General features: G+C 41.5%; 2 protein-coding genes across 4 annotated transcripts in view; one reads left to right on the plus strand and one right to left on the minus strand.

Moving 5' to 3' along the window:
• Nucleotides 1-12,253, plus strand: part of ncaph2 (non-SMC condensin II complex subunit H2) — a 38,943-nt gene extending 26,690 nt beyond the window's left edge. For all 3 annotated transcript variants that reach the window (XM_033039929.1, XM_033039930.1, XM_033039932.1), the window contains 5 exons: nt 3,691-3,753; nt 4,423-4,478; nt 6,103-6,204; nt 10,084-10,233; nt 10,875-12,253. In XM_033039929.1, the coding sequence (XP_032895820.1) occupies nt 3,691-3,753; nt 4,423-4,478; nt 6,103-6,204; nt 10,084-10,233; nt 10,875-11,015 (512 nt within the window). In that variant the 3' untranslated portion in view covers nt 11,016-12,253. The remainder of the gene's footprint in view (nt 1-3,690; nt 3,754-4,422; nt 4,479-6,102; nt 6,205-10,083; nt 10,234-10,874) is intronic.
• A 2,444-nt stretch (nt 12,254-14,697) lies between these two features.
• LOC116985262 (protein SCO2 homolog, mitochondrial) lies at nt 14,698-18,134 on the minus strand. The gene is made up of 2 exons (XM_033039935.1): nt 18,004-18,134; nt 14,698-16,982 (listed from the first exon to the last, which is right to left on the minus strand). Exon 2 carries the CDS (start codon nt 16,972-16,974, stop codon nt 15,757-15,759), a length of 1,218 nt encoding a protein of 405 aa, XP_032895826.1. The 5' UTR covers nt 16,975-16,982; nt 18,004-18,134; the 3' UTR covers nt 14,698-15,756.
• Nucleotides 18,135-20,845: the final 2,711 nt, after the last annotated feature.

A 20,845-nucleotide genomic window follows, 5' to 3' on the forward strand; every position in this document is an offset into this window, starting at 1 on the left:
CTATCTAGAAGCCTCTTAAACGCCAATACCCTTTTTGAACTAGGGAAAATTACTGTACCAGGGCATCGGAAATGTCCTCGTTCTTCAGGGAACGGGGATTCCCCTCCGCCACCATAGATGAAGCTCACACCAGGGTCTCATCCATACCCCGTAACACTGCTCTCTCTCCCCATCCCCGCATTCGCAACAAGGGCAGAGATTTACAGAAAAGTGCCCCAAATGAGTAAAATCATAAGAGGTAGTAGACCCATGACATCAGTCATCCTGACCTCCAAAGTGCTCAAGTTTTAAAACACACACATTAGCCATGACTGCAGGAAGCCAAGAGGAAGTTAACACTGCATAATAATAGGACTGACAGTGTGAGCATCTTGGAGAGTCTGACAATGCAGCTTAATTATCCTGAAGTGTACAGAGGTACAAAGTAAGAATTTCCGACACTTCCCTACCATTCCTTGACCTCACCATCTCCATCGCAGGGGACAGACTTCTGACCGACATACACTACAAACCAACTGACTCGCATGGCTATCTGGACTACACGTCTTCCCACCCTGCCCCCTGTAAAGACTGCATCCCCTACTCCCAATTCCTCCGCCTACGCCGCATCTGCTCCCAGGATGAGATGTTCCACACCAGGGCATCGGAAATGTCCTCGTTCTTCAGTGAACGGGGATTCCCCTCCGCCACCATAGATGAGGCTCGCACCAGGGTCTCATCCATACCCCGCAACACTGCTCTCTCTCTCCATCCCCGCACTCGCAACAAGGGCAGAGTCCCCCTAGTCCTCACCTTTCACCCCACCAGCCGGCAAATACAACACATAATCCTCCGCCATTTCCGCCACCTCCAACGTGACCCCACCACTCGCCACATCTTCCCATCTCCCCCTATGTCTGCCTTCCGCAAAGACCGCTCCCTCCGCAACTCCCTTGTCAATTCTTCCCTTCCCTCCCGTACCACCCCCTCCCCGGGCACTTTCCGTTGTAACCGCAAGAAATGCAACACCTGTCCCTTCACCTCCACCCTCGACTCCATTAAAGGACCCAAGCAGTCGTTCCAGGTGCGACAAAGGTTCACCTGCATCTCCTCCAACCTCATCTACTGCATCCGTTGCTCTAGATGTCAGCTGATTTACATCGGCGAGACTAAGCGGAGGTTGGGCGATCGTTTCGCCGAACACCTCCGCTCAGTCCGCAATAACCTACCTGAACTCCCGGTGGCTCAGCACTTCAACTCCCCCTCCCATTCCCAATCCGACCTCTCTGTCCTGGGTCTCCTCCATTGCCAGAGTGAGCAACAGCGGAAATTGGAGGAACAGCACCTCATATTCCGTCTGGGGACCTTGCGTCCGGATGGCATTAACATAGAATTCTCCCAATTTTGCTAGCCCTTGCTGTCTCCTCCCCTTCCTTAACCCTCTTGCTGTCTCCTCCCATCCGCCCGCCCTCGGGCTCCTCCCCTTTTCCTTCCTTCTCTCCCCCCCCCCCACCCCCCATCAGTCTGAAGAAGGGTTTCGGCCCGAAACGTCGCCTATTTCCTTCGCTCCATAGATGCTGCTGCACCCGCTGAGTTTCTCCAGCAATTTTGTGTACCTTCGATCTTCCAGCATCTGCAGTTCCTTCTTGAACAAAATTACTGTACAGTCTTGGTACCTTGTATTAAAATAGCACAAAATCTCTTCTCTTGGAACTTGTTACGGGCAATCACCACTCTCTGATTGTAAAAAAAAAACGCCCCACACATCTCCTTCAAACATGCTGGGGGGGACTGGGGGGGGGAAATGTTCTGACTGTCCAACCTATCCTATACCTCTCATTTTGTATACTTCTATCAGATCTCCCCTTACCTTCCAGTGTTCAAAAAAACAACCAAAGTTTGCATAGCTATTACCCCCTAATTCAGGCAACATTCTGTTAAAGGTTCCACTTTTTGACCAAAGTATTTTGCCTGTGCCTTGATGACCAGAATATTGCATTATGAGATATGTCAGACAAGCAACGGGAAATTTAAGTTGGTGATCAATAACAATAGACAAGATTCCAGCATCCGTAGTTCCTTTTGTCGTCTTGTAATGTTTTGGCAAGATAGAATTTCAATGTTCAGGCTGTAATCGAGCCATTAGTATGGTTAAAACCATACTGCCAATATTGTGCATGAACAATCGTTTCATATTTTGTATTCTGCTTTTTCAAACAACTTCATTCCTTGCATTTATGGTCGTGAAATTTCACATGTAAAGCGGAGTCTGTGAAGCTACTTCCCTTACCTTGAATTTGCATCTTCTTGCAGAGCAGAGGGAACCCACATTTTGAGGACATTACACAATATAGAGCAGCAGCAGGCAGTTTGGCCTTTTTGACCTCCTCTATAATTTATTACAATCATAACTAATCCTCTTAAAACCATGCTCCTGCTCTTACTACACTGCTTGGTGTCGTTTGTGAATGCAAATCTATCTGCCTGCTCCAATATATTCAGTGACTGAGTAGGTGTTAGAAGCAGGTACTCTTTAAATATATATAAATAAATAAAATTAACAAGTATTTAATTGGGTACTTGAAACATCATGGCACAGAAGGCTACAGGCAGAGTGCTAGAAAGTATTAGAACAGATGGGTACTTGATGGTTGGCACAGGTGTGAGGGGCCAAAGGGCCTATTTCTAGGTTGCTTGACTTATACATGCTTCCTCCCACCCTCTGCTCCCTAACTGCTGCCTGTCTCAGACTACTCGTACACACACTCAACGTTATTTTTCAAAAGCGATCTATTGAATTTGATTTGAATTGATCAACACTGTCCTAGGGAGCCTGTACCTTGGATTGACCATTTGCTCACTGAAGCGTTGCACTAGACAGTTTAATTTTGAATTTTCCCTCCCCACTTTCATGTGCAGGCCTTATCAATGGTTTTCTGTGTGGACAAAGTGAAAGATTTTGAGGTCAATGCAGCAAACATGGAATTTTACTAAGAGTAAAGGGCTAATATTACAGTGTGAAAGAATATTATCAAGAATAACAAAATATGTTATAGAATATTATCAAGAATAACAATGACTAGGCCATTTCGCCCTCGAGCCAGCACTGCCATTCAATGTGATCATCCAAAATTAGTACCCCGTTCCTGCCTTCTCCCCATATCCCTTGATTCTGCTAGCTCTAAGAGCTCTAACTCTCTTTTGAAAGCATCCAGTGAATCAGCCTCCACTGCCTTCTGAGGCAGAGAATTCCTCAAATTCACAACTCTGTGAGAAAAAGTTTTTTCCTCGTCTCAGTTCTAAATGACCTAACCCTTATTCTTAAACTGTGGCCCCTGGTTCTGTACTCCCCCAACATCGGGAACATGTTTCCTGCATCTAGCGTGTCCAATCCCTTAATAATTATATATGTTTCCATAAGATCCCCTCACATCCTTCTAAATTCCAAAGCCAATTAACTTATAAACCTGTACATCTTTGGAAAATGGGAGTTAACCGGAGCACCTGGAGAAAACCCACATGGTCACAGGGAGAAGGTACAACCTACGTTCAGACTGCACCCGTAGTCAGGATTGAACCCGGGTCTCTGGCGCTGTAAGGCAACAACTCTACCGCTGTGCCACCGTGCTGGTTCTTTATCGCGATGATGGCTGAGTAAAATATACAGCTAGAAATCCCTCATGTTTCTGGCATGTGTTCCTTTTACTTTAGATGACATTGATTTGGAACATGAAGTGATTGGACCTCAGGATAACCACAGCCCTATGAAACTGGGTAAGCATTAAAACTTGTGATCCAACTATATTGCAACCTTCTGTTCCTTCTCCCTGTAAATGGATAAATCTTCCTACACTCTGAAAACCATTTTTATTTCTGCCCTTCCCTCTATTTTCTGTGTAAACTTCCCACTGTAATTTAAAATGAACCTTTCTCCTTATAACTTCAGTTAGACATTAACAATTATAGCGGAGTGGGAAGATAGATAGATAGATAGAGAGAACGAGAGAGACCCAGAGTTACAGGATAGAGGAGATTGTCAAAGTTCATATCCACCTCACTGCCTGTCATTCTTGAATAAACTATTCCCCCATAGCCCAACTCCCTCATAACTAGGTGAACAATCTCTTTCACGGTAAACTTCTCTGCATCTATCCCTTATTCTGGGTAAACTTCTCCTTTTCCATAACTTAGGGTGAATCCTCTTTCCCACCGCATTCCCTGTAACTTAAGTAAACTTTTTATACTCTCCCCTTTTTCCATCCCTATCACATCTTCCATCCCTATCACATCTTCAGGCACCAGCATATCTTCTCTGTAACTGAATGAACCTTCCCTGTGTAATTCTGGGTATGATTTATTCTTTATCTTTTGATTAAGAGTTAATCTCTCATTCCTCTGAAGCCCTCTTTTGTCCATGATTAAATTTTCTATCTATCATTACAGATCTTCTTGGAGAATCTGGAGGCGTGAGTTATGAAGAGCTTGTCAGAAGGAACGTGGTATGCAAACTTGCTGAAAATATTTACTTTGATATTTCTTTTAAATTTAATATTCAGCGGGTTTATTTAAAATGCAGCTACCAGAAGTCAGCAGAAGTTTTTTGAGGATGTTCATGTTTGGGTTCTGAATCAGTATATACTGTCAATATTGATAAGTATTCAAATGCAGTAATTTCAGACAGATATTTGAGCTGTTCTAAGACCCAGAATTTTCAACATATGGTCTACAGCAGTAAATCGCAATAAGATTCAATAGTTAAACATATGTTCATTTTTGGGAAGTTGGTATTGCTAGAAAGTTTTATTGCTTTATTGTTCATCCTTGACTGCCTGAGTGGCTGATAATGTACTTCGTTCCCTGAAATGATGTTAATATTGCACAACCACTTCTAGTCCAAATTCTACTCTATACCAGTGAAACATTTTTGTTTGAGGCAAAGGAGCAATATATCCCATGTCTTATATTGCTGCAATTTTCATATTTCACTTTGAACTTTTTTTGCATATCTTTCATTCATTGTTCTTTAATTCTCCACATCACCGTCTATATCTCTCGTTTCCCTTATCCCTAACCAGTCTGAAGAAGGGTCTCGACCCGAAACGTCATCCATTCCTTCGCTCCAGAGACGCTGCCTGTCCCGCAGAGTTACTTCAGCTTTTTGTGTTTTTGGTTTAAAGCAGCATCTATAGTTCATTTTTACACAGTGCTATTCTCTTGCTCTTCAACCAGGTGCTGCCTGTGGCAGAGTTCCTCCTGCGGGTTTTTGTTGTTCTCTTTTGCTGATTGGATGACTTCCTTATGAAATATCTGTGTATTGTCCTCAAGCACGACTTTGAGCTTCTAGGTGCCTGCCGATTTTGAACTCTATCTCACTCCCACTCAAAAGCCCTCTGCCTCCTACACTGTTCCATTGAAGCTTGAGGATCAACACCTCCCTTCCAGCCAATTCTAGATTTGAAATTGTATTCAGTAATTTCATATTTCTACCGGTATCTCGTACGTCGTTTAGACAATTTCGGGTAATTATTCTGCCTTCCCTATTTACAACTCGTACGAGCTTTTGTTTCCTTATTTGATCAGCTATCACTATTTCATGTTGCACTCTGCTTCCTTTTTTAATTTAATCTCTCCACATTTCTGTCCATTGTATACATTCCTTTTTTAAATTTTCTTGATTCCCCTCTGTCCTGACGTTTCTCTGCAGCTTAGCTCTTGTTCTATCCTTCAAAAAATTAAATGAATCTAATATTAGCTGTCTTTGTATTCAAAGATCCTGCCTTTTATGCAGGGAATTTCCATTCGTAGAGGAACAAAATCCTTCAGCCCACTGAGTTCACACTGACTATTAAGATCACATCTCTTTACACCAATAGAATTCAAACTCATTTTATTCACCCCAGTAATTTTTGATGTTGATTCTTGCTGTAATGTTCTAGGCCAATGTTATCACTACACTAGTAAATGCCCCTTGTAGTTCTCACAGAGTCGAATAGTTTACACTACTGTTTTAGTTGTTTCCATTTTGTATCCAAGGTCCTTATTTTCTCAAACCCTAATTTGTTCTGAAATTCCACTCAGAATGCTGGTTATTGGATTAAGCACTGATCTGTTCTTCTATTCCAGGAACTGTTTATTGCTAACTCCCAGCAGTATGCTCAAGAAACAGCTCTGTCCCTCCGTGTAAAGGACTGGGAGGATAAGATTGGCCCACGATTAGTGAAAGAAGTGAGTGTACCTTCAATTGGTTTAATGTAATGTGCAAATTTAGGGGGTTGATTCTATTGCTGAAAGTCTAGACCGGAGGCATGAACCCATTTCTAGTTAGCAGCATCATTTTCTGTTGGGTTTTCACTCCCTGCCCCCTCATATTTCTACATTACCATTGTGTAGTTCTACATAGGTTGCCAGTTCAGTAACTAGTAAAATGGGGAGAGGAGTCGGCAAGAAATGAAGTACGTCTAAAAAGTAAAAGTAATGGCGTGCGGGACAGACTAAACATGGGGAAAATATAAATAGACTAACGTTTGAAATTATGGTTACAAATTAAGTGCAAGGATCTGCTGTGAAAATATCACCAGGTTAAATTTAAAACATTTTTGTAGATGGACATAAATTGCCCACGAGTTTTTGTTTTGTTATTTGCAATGAAGGTTCTGATAAACTGTTGCCTGTAAAAATATCTCTTAGGCTTGCTCAGATAAGTAAACCAATGTTGCATTTCTCCCAAGTGAACACAAGCTGCCAAATCTGTTTTCTAATGACACGATTAAGGGTCATTTTGTTTATTGGCCAAACTCCCAAGTTGGAGAAATAAGTATTTTCTGAGTTTGGTTGTGCACAAGGGTTTAAAATGTAAAACTTAAGCTGATTAATTACGATGAATGACTAATTAAATCATAAATTTATTCTGGCAGTTTTGAGGGTAGTGGTGGTGGGTGTTACGGAAAGAGTAAGTCCTTGGCAGAATTGGAAAAAAATATTAATAAACCTTCAGAATGAGCATGTAATTGGGATATTAATTTGTATGCAGAAAAATGTGAAGAACCACATTTTGATTAGCAGCATAATAAGTTAAATAGTAACAAAAGGATAAGATTGACAAGAACAAATAAATAAGATAATGGAACACGATAAACTAACATTTGAAAATAAACAAGGTTTTATTTATGGGCTAGAACTGAAAAATAAATATATGCTAAACCTGTGTTAAGGATTGGTCATATTTGAAGAAATGGTCAGTCTTAAAAACTGGAGACACTAGAGGGGATGTGCCTTTAAAAAATAATGTACATGGCAAATTATAAAAATTCAGAAACTCGATGGAATAAAGATGAACAGGATGGATGTCTCTTGAAAAGATGAGTCTTATTGGAGAAATTATGAATAGTTTTAATCAAAGACTTTTCAGAGAATTCCACACAGAACTAAAAGGCTTCAGTGTAAGGAAATCAAATAGAAAACATTAAACTTTTCCCTCGTGTTAAGAAAACAGAACTTTGGTCGGTTAGTTTAACATCTGTCATAGGGAAAATCATAGAAGCTTTATTAAATATGTTCTGGAGAGCACTCAGAAAAAATAATCAGGGTTAGTTGGCAAAGTTACTGAGATTTTGTGCAAGGGAAATATTGCCTGATCAATCTGAGTTCTTTGAAGAATTAATATATTGTTGGTAAAGGGGAACCACTGGATCTATATTAAAGTAAAATGCCATTTTTCTGGCAGTCAAAACTTTGGTGTCAGACAAGCGGATTCCTATTAATAGACTCGAAGCATTTTTTAATTCACTTTTTAAAGATGTTACACAGTAGGAAAAAAATTCCAGTTAACCGTTTAAAATAAAAAGTCGAGTAACAGACAGAGGTAAGTTTCAAGACGGCACAGGAAATGGAACTGGGTGAGTTTATAAGGAGCCCAGGAAATGGAGCTCAGCTGTGTTAAAGGCATCCTGTGTGCCAGATGCTGAACCTTCGGGATTCCTAAATATTTAAAACAAATGAAAGGAATTTTATGGTATTTAGACATCCAGAAGATATTTAATAAAGTATCACATGAGAGGTTATTGCAGAAAATAAAAGCTCATGGTGTAGAAGGTAACAAAGGCTTGGATCGAAGATTGGCTGCCGAGCACAAACCAATGTAGACACAAGTCATTTTCCGGTTGCTAAATTAGTTTAGTTTAGAGATACAGCGCGGAAACAGGCCCTTTGGCCCACCAGATCCGTGCCGACCAGCGATCCCCGCACATTAACACGATCCTACACCCACTAGTGACAATTTTTACATTCACCAAGCTAACTAACCTACAAACCTGTACGTCTTTGGAGTGTGGGAGGAACGAAGATCTCGGAGAAAACCCACGCGGGTCACGGGGAGAACGTACAAACTCCGTACAGACAGCACCTGTAGTCGGGATTGAACTTGGGTCTCCGGTGCTGCATTTGCTATGGCAACAACTATACCGCTGCGCCACCGTGACCGCCCAATGTAATAAGTAGTGTACGTGTATACTGAAATAGGAGATGTGATCTCTACTTATTGTTTTGCATAAATTAATTGGATAAAGGAACTGAAGATGTGAATGTTGAATTTGTTGATGACGCAAAGATGGGTAGGAAAGTAAGTTGAAGAGGATGTATGGAGGATGCAAACAAATGTAGATAGTTAATCGTGGGCAGATATATGGCAAATATTGCATAATGTGGAAAAATGTTGGCAGGGAAAATAAGAAAGCAATCTTTTATCTAATTAGTGCGAATAAAGAATTGTTGTTTAAGAAGTTAAATTTTCTGAAAGTAACGAAAGTTTGGAACTTTCCACAAAACGTCAAAGAAGAGGTTTTGAATATTTTTAAGGCAGTGATTGTTTATTGATAAGAAGGGAAGAAAAAATTACGTGGTAAGTGGGAATGCCTACTTGAAATTACAATCAGAGTATCTGATTTTATTAAATGGCATGGTAAGTCTGAGTCAGGCGGTCTATTCCCAATTTCTATGTAACTCAATCCCATTGAGATTGGATTGGCTGAATAGTACAGATGCATTTAAAAGTCAAGAGTTTCATGGTCATATGTGCCTTCAACTGAACGATCAAATTCCTTTTTGCTGCAGCTTAATACGCCTGTAAACACAAATATGTAATCAGTAATACAATACATTAATAACTAATACTAGGTAACTAAATAATGCAAAACTGAAATCCATTGTGCAATCAATGAGACCGTTCATAGAAGATCATGGTTGCTAATGTTAGTGTTCAAGATCCTGATCGTTGCTGGGAAGAAGCTGTTCTAAACCTGATGATCATGGTGTTCAAGGTCCTGTGCCGCCTTCCCAATGGTAATAGTGAAATGAGAGCATGGCCAGAGTTGTGTGTGTCTTTGATATTGGTTGCCTTTTTCTGGCAGCACCTTCTGACAGATCCCTTTTGATAGCTGGGAGGTCAGTACCTGTGATGGACTGAGCAGTGTCTACCACTATGGTCTCCTTTGTTCCTGGGCATACAAATTGTCGAACCAGGCTGTTATGTAACAAGTAAGCATGTTGTCTACCGTACATCTGGAGAAGTTCAATAAAATATTAGTTGACATCGATGTGCTGGGCCCAGGACAGATCGCTAGTGATATGCACATTCAGGAACTTTAAGCTGATTACTCCACCGCCATCCTGGCGATGAACATGGATTCATCGATCCTTCGCTTTACCCTACTTAAGGTAACAATCAGCTCCTTAGCCTTGAGCAAGCCACAAAAACATTAGTGTGGAGCGAATAGAGGGTGATGCTGAAGAGGAAAAATGGGGAGAAGCGTGCACCATGTACATTGTTAAATGACTTGTTTTGGTGCTAAATGTGCTATATAATTTTATATCAACAGATTACATTTTTACAATATTTGTGCATGGAGTGGGAAATGAAAATTACATTCAGATTCCTAAAAGGTGAATTTGGTAAACATTTGATGGAGAAAAACTGCAGGATATGGAACTAATTTACTATCTCTTTCAAAGAGCATAATGGGCCAAATGCTGCTTTCTGCTTATTCAATTTTTGTGACACCTTTTCTGCATCCTGATCAACTGTGACTTTTGTTTTTTCTGACACACTAGGAGGAGAGAGCTGCATTTGCTATCCATGATTATGGGGATAGAATTGTGGATGCACTTGATTACATTAAACAAAGACTTTCGTTTGCAAATATAGTGGCTGGGAAGGAGTCGTTTGAGGTGTGTCGATACATGCTGGCATCGCTACAGTTGGTGAGTATGCTTTTCAAGTAAGAATAAAATCTGACAAGTAGGAAATTCAAACATTCACTGAAAAGGGAATATCCCAAGTTAATGTAGGTCATGGAAGGGAATCTTGATTTGGGGGAGATGGGGGAACATCTTGTAAACTAGGCAGATGTGAAGCAAAGTTTGAATTGAAGTAAATTGGCTGAAGCATTCTGGCTAATGGCTGAGAAACTTCATAATTTGCAAATGTTTGAGGTAGTGAGATTTTCCTTTTGAGTGTCACAATTTTATTGGCAAGACGACTCTGAGCAGGCCTCGATATCAAAAAGTTGGGAATTTTCACCAGACAGCCAGTACTTCAGCATTCAACACAGATTATATTTTAGCAGTCCAAAGGGCAGTTCTGGGGTTAGCTATGCTGGCAGGAAGAACAATCCTGACTCAGCATATTTAGAGCTGGTTCAGGTCAATCTTATCTTGCATCTTAAAGGTAATTGAGAATTTCACTGATAGCATCTCATTGTGCATTTGGATTGATATGTGCCCCTTGGGTTTGCCTGGTATTGTATGCACTTGTACAGTCTGCACCGGTTCTGGCTATGCTATTGAGCTGGGATAATTTGTAATTATTTACCTATTGACGAAATCTTGTTCCTTCTGCACAGGCTAATGATTACACAGTGGAAATATGGGAAAGAGATGGATTATATGAGTCAGTTGACACAATGGAACTCACCTTGCTGAGCAAAGTAAGAGCTCATGATCGGTTCCGCACCTACATGGCTCCATCCCTTTCCAACAAATGAGAAAGCACGCAGACCTGCCTGTATCATTTGCATCCTTAAAGCTAGAAACTCATCTTCTTATTGCTGATAGCCATACATGGAGAAGGCTGTGCTGTTTCTACTTGATTTATACAACTAATGTTAATCGGTAATGAACAAGTTGCCAGGGTCTTTATTTTGATGGAAACCTCCCTTTACAACTCGCTAAACTCCCAACAAAACAATTTGTACATTGTGACTTTGAAAAGATAATTGTGTAATTTATGTTGATATTTTGCTATGTAATCCCAGACTGTTTTAAATGGGCTGTGTATGGGACATGTACATTATCAATGCATCAAGTATCTGCATCATGTATAGTACTTTTTTAAAGAAACCACTTACAGTATCTGTTTGCTCGTAAATTTTGTCTTGAGCTGAAGACTTCTAGCTTGCTCATTAAATTATTTCCAATGCCATAACTAAGGCTGAATTTTGGATTTATGCCAGAAAAGTTGTCTGGGCTCAATCTCCATGCCTCACTGGAATATCGGTAAATGTCACTTTTGCAGATTGTTCTTAAATCTATCTTCTTATTTAACTAGAGTTGCTCCTCAGTGAGCAACATTTTTGGTCTGCTTTTTGAGAAGTTCACCAGATATTGAAATCTCTTCAAATACTGTAACCTGATGTTGGTTGTAACTTTGTAAGATGCAACGCCTGTCCTGTTTTGGGGTTATAGAGTTGGGATCAAAGTTATAGAATATTTCCCTAGTGTCCATCCACTGCAATCATTTTCAGAAGCATTGAAGTGGGGATCATGAGTGGGATGGTGTGGAACAAGGAATGATGTTGATTGGTATGTTTAGGGATGATGTGTATTGGGGTTCATTGATATAACTGGTGATCCTGATAAGTTTTGGGGTACACATTAAATGTACTTTTATAAAGTGCAGAATTTTTAATGAAATTTTGTCTCAGGACATGTAAACTTGCATACTTTCTGTATTTGGATTTTTATAACCAATTTGGGATTGGAAAATCTGCAGAAATAAGCCATTCTCGAGGAAATTTGTGCTACATCCTGTTTCCAGAAGAGAATATTCTATTGACCGTTAGATACTTTGAGGATATATCAAAAAAGATGACAAACAGGAAAACAAATAGGTGAGACTTGACATTATTTAGATGGTGTTGGGGGCGAGTGGGAGTGGTGGCGAGGGGCAGTAAGTGTTCTCATTGTTAAAATAATTTGCACAATAAAATTAACTGGCAACAAATGGTGGAAATGTCAGTGTTTGTGAACTTTGTTAATAGGGCAGCAAACAAAGCATTATTTTTACTATCTAGCTGAGCTGTATATTGTCAAATAATTTATTTTAATGTTCTAAGAATTATTTTTTTAAATGATTATTGGAAAGGCAGTTTGAGGATGGGTAACAAACAGTTCACTGTTGTACAGTGAAGAAATGCATAGGGGACAAGTTGTTCAAGGATACATATTGACCACTAACTATTTATGCATTGAATGTGTTACTAGTGTGGTTAGAAGGCAGTTCTTTGGCCCAACTTGTCCATACGTTGCCTGCACTTGGTCTATATCCCTCTAAACTCTTCTTAGCTGTTATGTCCAAATGTATTTTGAAAGTTTTCATTGCATTTACTACTAAAGCTTCCTTTGGAACCAAATAATTATCCTGCTTCATCCTGATTTTATGAATGTTGAATTATCCATGTTCAAAATGCAGATCACTGATTATCAGGAACTTGACTATTTGGCCCGAAACATTGCCTATTTCCTTCGCTCCATAGATGCTGCTGCACCCGCTGAGTTTCTCCAGCATTTTTGTGTACCTTACATAAATACTAAGGTAGTCAGAAGCTGGATATTCTCACCAGGTAGTCAGAAGCTGGATATTCTGCAACAAATAAGTTAAAATCTTCTGAATATTCCTTCCATTAACAATGGTACTGATTCACCTCTACCCCCTTGATGATATTGGAAGTTGTTTAAACAACTGATGCACTACAATGCAGAGAGCTATATTCTGCACTCTTACCGTGTGGTCTATCGTAAGTTTGTACTGATTGATTCTATGTATCTCATCTATTTGGATAGCATGCAAAAACAAAGTTTTTCATTGTACTTTGGCACATGTGACAATAATGATAAACCTAAAAAAAGTTACTCAAGCCTTACTCCTACTTATGAAGTGCGAGTTAATAGGAATAAATAGTTTCTGCCTGGTCCTGTTCCAATACCCCTCATGGTTTTCAACCAGACACCAGCCTGCTTGCCAAGCATGCGTTCAATCATGTGTTGGTAATTCATCTCACCATGAGAACAGCTCTGCAGGTGGGACACTGGACAGTGGCCTTGGCCTGATTTTCTTGGCCGAATGACCTAAGGTGTTCACTGATGACTGCAATGTTTGATTCCATTTGCAACTCCAGGAAAGGAAGCAGCCTATGCCTGTATATGAAAACCATAATTCATAGAAGAAACCCTTTTGGTCCACCACCCATGGCTAAACTTGTAACCATCTGGACTAAACCTGTGTAGCAGCACTTGATCTGTAGCCTTCCATGCATTAGCAATTTGTGTAGATTTCTGCCTCTACCAGTATATAGTCCTAGATTTCAGCTACCCTGAGTGAATGGATTCCTCCTCAGATCTTTGTCTTACTCTAAACATGCCTTCCCATGTTAGGCATCTCTGCCATGAGGAAGGTTTTGTATATTTCTAAACAGACTGCCCATCCAACCTCAAATGAAATTCCCAATTTCCCATATAATGTCTTTGTGAATCTTTTTTGCACCTTCTCCAGTGTAATCATATCCTTCCTACAGTGTAGCCGAGTTATTCACAATATTACAGCTGTGGACCAACTTGATTTTTATAAAGTTGGACCACAACCCTTATATTCAATGCCCCCAGCTAATGAAGACTAATATCTCCTTCGCCACCTTATCTACATGTGCTGCCACTTTTGGGGATCTGCAGACATATACACTAAGATCTCTCTTCCTTAATATTCCAGAGCCTTATTTGTTATGTGATACTCCAATGTGACCTATCACTCACTTGCAAGGTAGCTAGTCCTAAATGATATTCAAGTATAGGGTGATAGGACATTTGTACCACCAAAAATGCCCAATTGGAGAAAATCATCCAATTAATTATTAAATAGGTACCAGAGGTGCGGAAAAGACGAGAGTAAGGTGAAAATTTGGACACTGGGTCACTATCTGTGATGTCACACTGATGATTTGAAAAATTCAATAGAAAAATGCTGCCCTACAGTCAGCTCAGAGGTACAGGACGACAGGATCAAAATAATCTAGCAAATAATGAGGATTAATTCAACTCAAAATGTGCCTTGCTTTGATACACAACCACCTCAAAATGAAGCAGGTGATGAGTATACTTCTGAAAATAGCAACATCATCTTAAATTGACAAACAGATTCTTATTTAAGGCTATTTGATGTATGAGCTTAGTTTACTAGATGCAGACATTGAATGAAAACATATTTTATGGAAATGCAGTATCACAAAATCTGAAAAAATCACCAGTCTGAAGAAGGATTTCGGCCGAAACGTTAAATATTTCCTTCGCTCCATAGATGTTGCCGCACCCGCTGAGTTTCTCCAGCACTTTTGTCTACCTTCGATTTTCCAGCATCTGCAGTTCCTTCTTAAACATCACAATATACTGACCATGTTTGCATCAATAATATGAATTTATTAAGTTCAGGATTGTCTTAATTTATTGAAACAATATCTTAAACAATGCAATATTTGGATTGTGTTAAGGCAGGAGTATATTCCATTCTCGAGGAAGCATGCTCAAATCTATATATGCAGTTTATCACATTATGCATTTTTGATTTTCCTGGTTCAAATCCAAAGCTCCATCTGGTAGACAGAGACTGAATTTAACATGTGTGACTCCTGTGCTAGGTTTCACAGGTGTGTCATGCTCCTGTATCTCCATTTTCACTTGTCAGTAATTTCAAGTTACAAAGTAGCTGTCATCCTGCATGAAATGGGTGTATATAGGCAGTAAGTGTAATTGGTTCTTTCTGTACTGGATGTTTGATATGCTAAATTTAAAATATCTAGTTTCTGACTGACAATAAACTGCCTGTTTTTAAGGTATGTTCTGATTAGGAATTCTGATCTATTGTTTCAACTCTTCTGGTATTCAGACTGGTTTCCATTAAAAGGAAATAATGACCCATTTTCAAAATAAAGTACAAGAACTGAGTAGTTATAAACACTGGGAATTAAACATGTCCAATTATGCCAGCAATGATTAAAATTATTAAATAATTGTTTTGACAATATAATTGGTAAGTGAATATTAATCATTTGGTGTCTACATTATAACAATAATTTGAAAAACTTATATTCTGCTACAGTACAAAGTTATTTGAAGCAATTATAAGTTATGTGATTGATCACATCTATTCACTAACATTCTGTGAGCAGCAGTGACTGTCACTTGTGTTCCTGGTTGCTAAACAAATCTTGGAATTAATTTTAAATCAATATCCAGATTATGTGCATTACATGAACAATTGTTATTCACTGTCGTGATATGTCAACTCATTTGGAAAAATTGCCAAATCTTCCCACTTGATCAGATGTAGGTAGAATTGGAAAAGTGTTGCGTAAAATATTAGAAGTCCTGATCGATTTGTGACATGGGTAGACATAACAAATTCTCACCAATAATTGATTCTGGTGCAAACTTTTGCTAATAATCTCCCATTTATCTTCAACTGAACAGTTGAACATGGGTTTTCATGTGGCCTCGGATACTCTCAGCGATTTCCTGATCAGTTTTGCTCCTATTGTAGTAATCGATGAAAAGTCCATCAGGGTTGAGAAGATAAATGATAATGGTGTGATCCACAATGTAGTCATTATCTTCATCCTTTGGACCAGCACTGTAATACACCCGATATGCCTTTCCCAGTTCCTTGATCTGTTCTGGGGTCCCAGTTAACCCAATCATACGAGTGTGAAAATCCTTGATGTATTTTGCCATCTCTTTCACTCCGTCTCTTTCTGGATCCACTGTGATGAAAATAGGTTGGACAGGTGGCAGTGCTCTGTCCATGTCCAAAATGAGTATTGCATTAGACATCTTCTCCATCTCATCAGGACAGATGTCAGGGCAATGAGTGAATCCAAAGTACAACAGCACCCACTGGCCAAAGAATTCACTCTTGGTTCTGGGTCTTCCAGTGTGATCTAGCAAGTTGAAATCACCTTGACCAAGTACCAATTTCTTCAGCTGCTCATGGCGTTTCAACTTCTCCTGTTTCTTTTTTTCCAAGTGAACATAGAAACAAAATCCCATCACAGCAGCTCCAAAGAGGCAAGTCACTAGAATTTTTTTCTGCGGTGTTATCTGTTGGCTTTTGGCAGATTTCCCCGAATTTTTGTCTGAAGACAACTTTGAGAATGATCTGTGGGTCAATAGGATGAAGTTGCCTGGTGTTACTGACATAACTCCACGAGCAAGATGGCAGGTATTTAATATACTGCTGGTTCTCAAAAACTGTACAGCTGTAAATTGAAGCTTCTCTTTCAAACAACGGTGTGAGGCTTTGTGAATTGTTAATAGTGGGACACTTTTCCCTGAATAGTTCACTAGAGTTTCAGTGTTCTGAGGTGGCAGTATAGATGATTTCTTAGTTGGCTGGGTTCTCTTAGTACAGGAATAGGAAAGCAGGTTTGTACCAAAGTGTTTCAAAACCGTATGGTTACAGTTGATAACAATAGATTTAGCCTGTAAAGGCCATTCTGTTTCCATGCTAACATCATGCGTTTTTGTTCCTAAGTGTCCATTACTCAAACGTTTTGCATTACTCAAAATCGCTTTGCCATCTCTGCCTGCAACCTCGATACGAAAAGCTGCTAACTTCAGGAATTGACCAATGTCCAAAAGTTGACCCTGTAAAATGCAGGTGCCCAATCTTGCACACATCTTCACATCTTCAAAAGTAAAACAAACACATGCCAAATTAAATACATTGGAGAAATATCCCTATGACACACAAGAACAAAAAGGAACACAATCCTCTAATCAAGGAAATTCTGTTGAAACTTCACAAACAGGCGACATGCACAGACCAACGCGGTGACCCAGCTAAATAAATCCACGAACTCGTCTGGTAGCCCACTTGCAGAGATTTACTGTCCCACTAGTAACCCGCTTGCAAAGACCCACTGGTCCACCCAGTGGCCCGCTTCTCCATCATGGTCGCACTTGCAGAGATCCAGTGGCCCGCTTGCAGAGACCCACTGGTCCACCAGTAGCCCACCTGCAGAGACCCAGTGGCCCACCTGCAGGGATCCACTGGCCCATTTGCAGAGACTCACTTGCCCAACAGTCGCCCACCTGCAGAGACCCACTGCCACAGCAGTAGCCCACCTGCAGAGACCCACTGCCACAGCAGTAGCCCACCTGCAGAGACCCAGTGGCCCACCTGCAGAGACCCAGTGGCCCACCTGCAGGGATCCACTGGTCCACCAGTAGCCGACCTGCAGAGACCCAGTGGCCCACCTGCAGAGACCCAGAGGCCCACCTGCAGAGACCCAGAGGCCCACCTGCAGGGATCCACTGGCCCATTTGCAGAGACTCACTTGCCCAACAGTAGCCCACCTGCAGAGACCCACTGCCACAGCAGTAGCCCACCTGCAGAGACCCAATGGCCCAGCAGTAGCCCACCTGCAGAGACCCAGTGGCCCACCTGCAGGGATCCACTGGCCCATTTGCAGAGACTCACTTGCCCAACAGTCGCCCACCTGCAGAGACCCACTGCCACAGCAGTGGCCCACCTGCAGAGACCCAGTGGCCCACCTGCAGAGACCCAGTGGCCCACCTGCAGGGATCCACTGGTCCACCAGTAGCCCACCTGCAGAGCCCACGGGCCACTCCGGTCCTACAATTCACCTGCTCCACGCCTCGATCTTTCCGAATTTCGCCTGCTCCTCTCCCCACAACTTCACTCACCCGTTTTCCGGGACACTCCGAGGTTCAGTCCCCGACCTTCGTTCTGCTGGCTGCTATCACCCTGCGGCCTCGGTCCCCAGTCCCGCCACTCTCGTCCTTGTGGCCCGCGAGCCGGGTTTCCGCAATCGACGGACTACAATTCCCAGCAGGCTCCGCGGCCACGCACGCGTGGTGTCGTCAGCGACAAAGCCCCGGCTGGAGGAGCAGGTAGGAGGGAGGGAGGGAGGCCTGCGGCCATCACCTGGACTGGAGAGAAGCAGAGAGAGCCAAACCCAGCACTGTACCCGCACCAACAACCCTTCAACCACCGTGCAGCCTCACACCTAAACACTCAAACACCATGTACCCTCAAAACTAAACACTCAAGCATCTTCAAAACTAAACACGCAAGCATCTTCAAAACTAAACACTCAAGCATCTTCAAAACTAAACACTCAAGCATCTTCAAAACTAAACACGCAAGCACCCTGTGCCCTCAAAGCTAAACAGTCTACATCCTATTCCCTGGAAACTAAACACTCAGAACACCTTTTGGCCTCAAACTAAACACAGACACCCTAGACCCTCAAAACTCAACACAAACACCCTCAAACCTAAACACACTACCAGCCTACATCCTCAGAAGTACACTCAACCATTGTACACTTTCAACACTTCTGGTCCAGTGATAAATACATAAATTATGCATGTTCTACAAGACGGTGAAAAGAAAAAGACTGCAAAAAACATTAGTGCAAACCATAATTAAAAAAACATGTCCACAATAGTGCAAGAGTTGGTCCGTGGTGCTCCATTGCTTTAAATAAATTTAGGATTGTGCAGGTCAGGTCAAGAACCTGATGATTAATGGTTACAGTCAGCACATTTTGGTCCCATGTGATCAGAACTTGGATATGTTAGGATTCAGTTGAAGTAATTAATGTGATGGAGTGAGGTCGGGATCTTGGACAGCCTCCTCCCACCATAATGGTTTCATGGTTTTATTAATATTGCCCAGAATAGATCATTAGAGAATATGGATTAACATCAGTGTCTGTTTGTATTTTAATTTATTTTGGAGCTGTAGGATCTTCAGGAGCTTTTTTATTCCAATGTAAATTCCACACGCCCACATATCAGAGTAGGTGGAAACAATCAAATAACCAAAACCTCACTGAATAACTCACCATTACGAATCACCACTGCGAATTGCAAGCCAACGGAGGGTCAATGCTGGTATTTGAATGTAGAATCATAATTGGTGCGTGAAATGGCGCCAGTCCCAGAATTGTTCTTTGCATAGGTACAATCGTTAATTTAATTTTAGTTTAAAGATGCAACACGGAAACAGGCCCTTCGGCCCGCCGAGTCTGCACCGACCAGCGATCCCTGCACATCAGCTTTATCCTACACACTCTAGGGACAATTTACATTTATACCAAAGCTAATTAACCTATAAATCTGTATGTCTTTGGAGTGCGGGAGGAAATCGAAGATCTTGGGGTCATGGGGCAAACGTACAGACTCCATACAGACAGCACCCGTAGTCGGGATCGATCCCGGGTCTGTGCCACCGTGCTGCCCCTTGATGCTGTATGAGGTTTGTACTTTGCCACTGACCACATGGTCATCTAAGTCTTCTTGTAGGGATTTAGCTTAGTTTAGTTTCAAGATGCAGCGTGGAAATAGGTCCTTTGGCCCACCGGGTCCGCGACGACCAGCGATCCCCACACAGTAACACTATTATTAACACTGTCCTACACACACTAGGGACAATTTTTACATTTACCAAGCTAATTAACCTACATACCTGTACGTCTGTGGCGTGTGGGCGGAAACCGAAGATCTCGGAGAAAACCCACGCAGGTCACGGGGAGAACATACAAACTCCATACAGACAGCACCCGTAGTCGGGATCGAACCCGGGTCTCCTGCGCTTAGCCTTTACAAGTTATATTTTTCACAGACAGTGAGTTCACAGACTGGTTTATGAGATGGAATTCAGTCATCAAGACCACTGTGAATTAAAAGAGACAGAATGTGGATGAGTGATGAGTAAATCCAACTGGATGTCATCTTTAAGGACCAGTTGTTTAAATATCTACCACTGTTCATCCACTGACCTGTCTCTTAGCTTGTTAACCCAGAACACCTTTGACTACTCCTCGCTGATACCATTATAATTGTCCTTCTTCAAACTGAAGACATTCGATGTTTAATTTGGTTTAGTTTATTATTATTATTGTTGTGTGTACCAAAGTACAGTGAAAAGCATTTGTTGCATGCTATCCAGTCAAAGAGAAGATTATGGATGATTACAATCAAGTTGTCTACAGTGTACAGATAAAGGATATAGTTTGATTTGTCCAGTCAATTATATAGACTAACATCTCCCAAGACAATTGCAGTTCTCAAACATGCCCTAGATATTTCCCCACACCACCATCTCATTTCATTGGGAAGAAGGTACAGAAGCCAAAAACCCTGAGCACTAGGCTCAAGAACAGTTTCTTCCCAGCCACCATCTTCTTCTTGCGTTTGAGGCAACAGAAGTTATGTAACGCCCTCCAGGCATTGTAGCCAGTTAGGCCTTCTGCATTCAGCTGCAGCATGGTGATGCCATCCGGTTCGACATCCGTAGATGCCCGCCCTAAAAAGGGCGCATGCTCCGGTTTGGCACCAAGCCGCGGCGACTGAGGTTGCATTAGGGCTGCAAGCTGCGGCGACTGAAGTTGCATTATTTCTGCTGCTGTCTCTGTTTGTTGTCGTTCGCCTGACTGAAGTCAGTTGACAAGGCTCACCATGGGGAGGTCGACAACATGCGCCCCCCCCCCCCCCCCAGCCACCATCAGGCTCTTGAACA

This window comes from Amblyraja radiata, chromosome 21, assembly GCF_010909765.2.
Source record: "Amblyraja radiata isolate CabotCenter1 chromosome 21, sAmbRad1.1.pri, whole genome shotgun sequence".
Taxonomy (NCBI): domain Eukaryota; kingdom Metazoa; phylum Chordata; class Chondrichthyes; order Rajiformes; family Rajidae; genus Amblyraja; species Amblyraja radiata.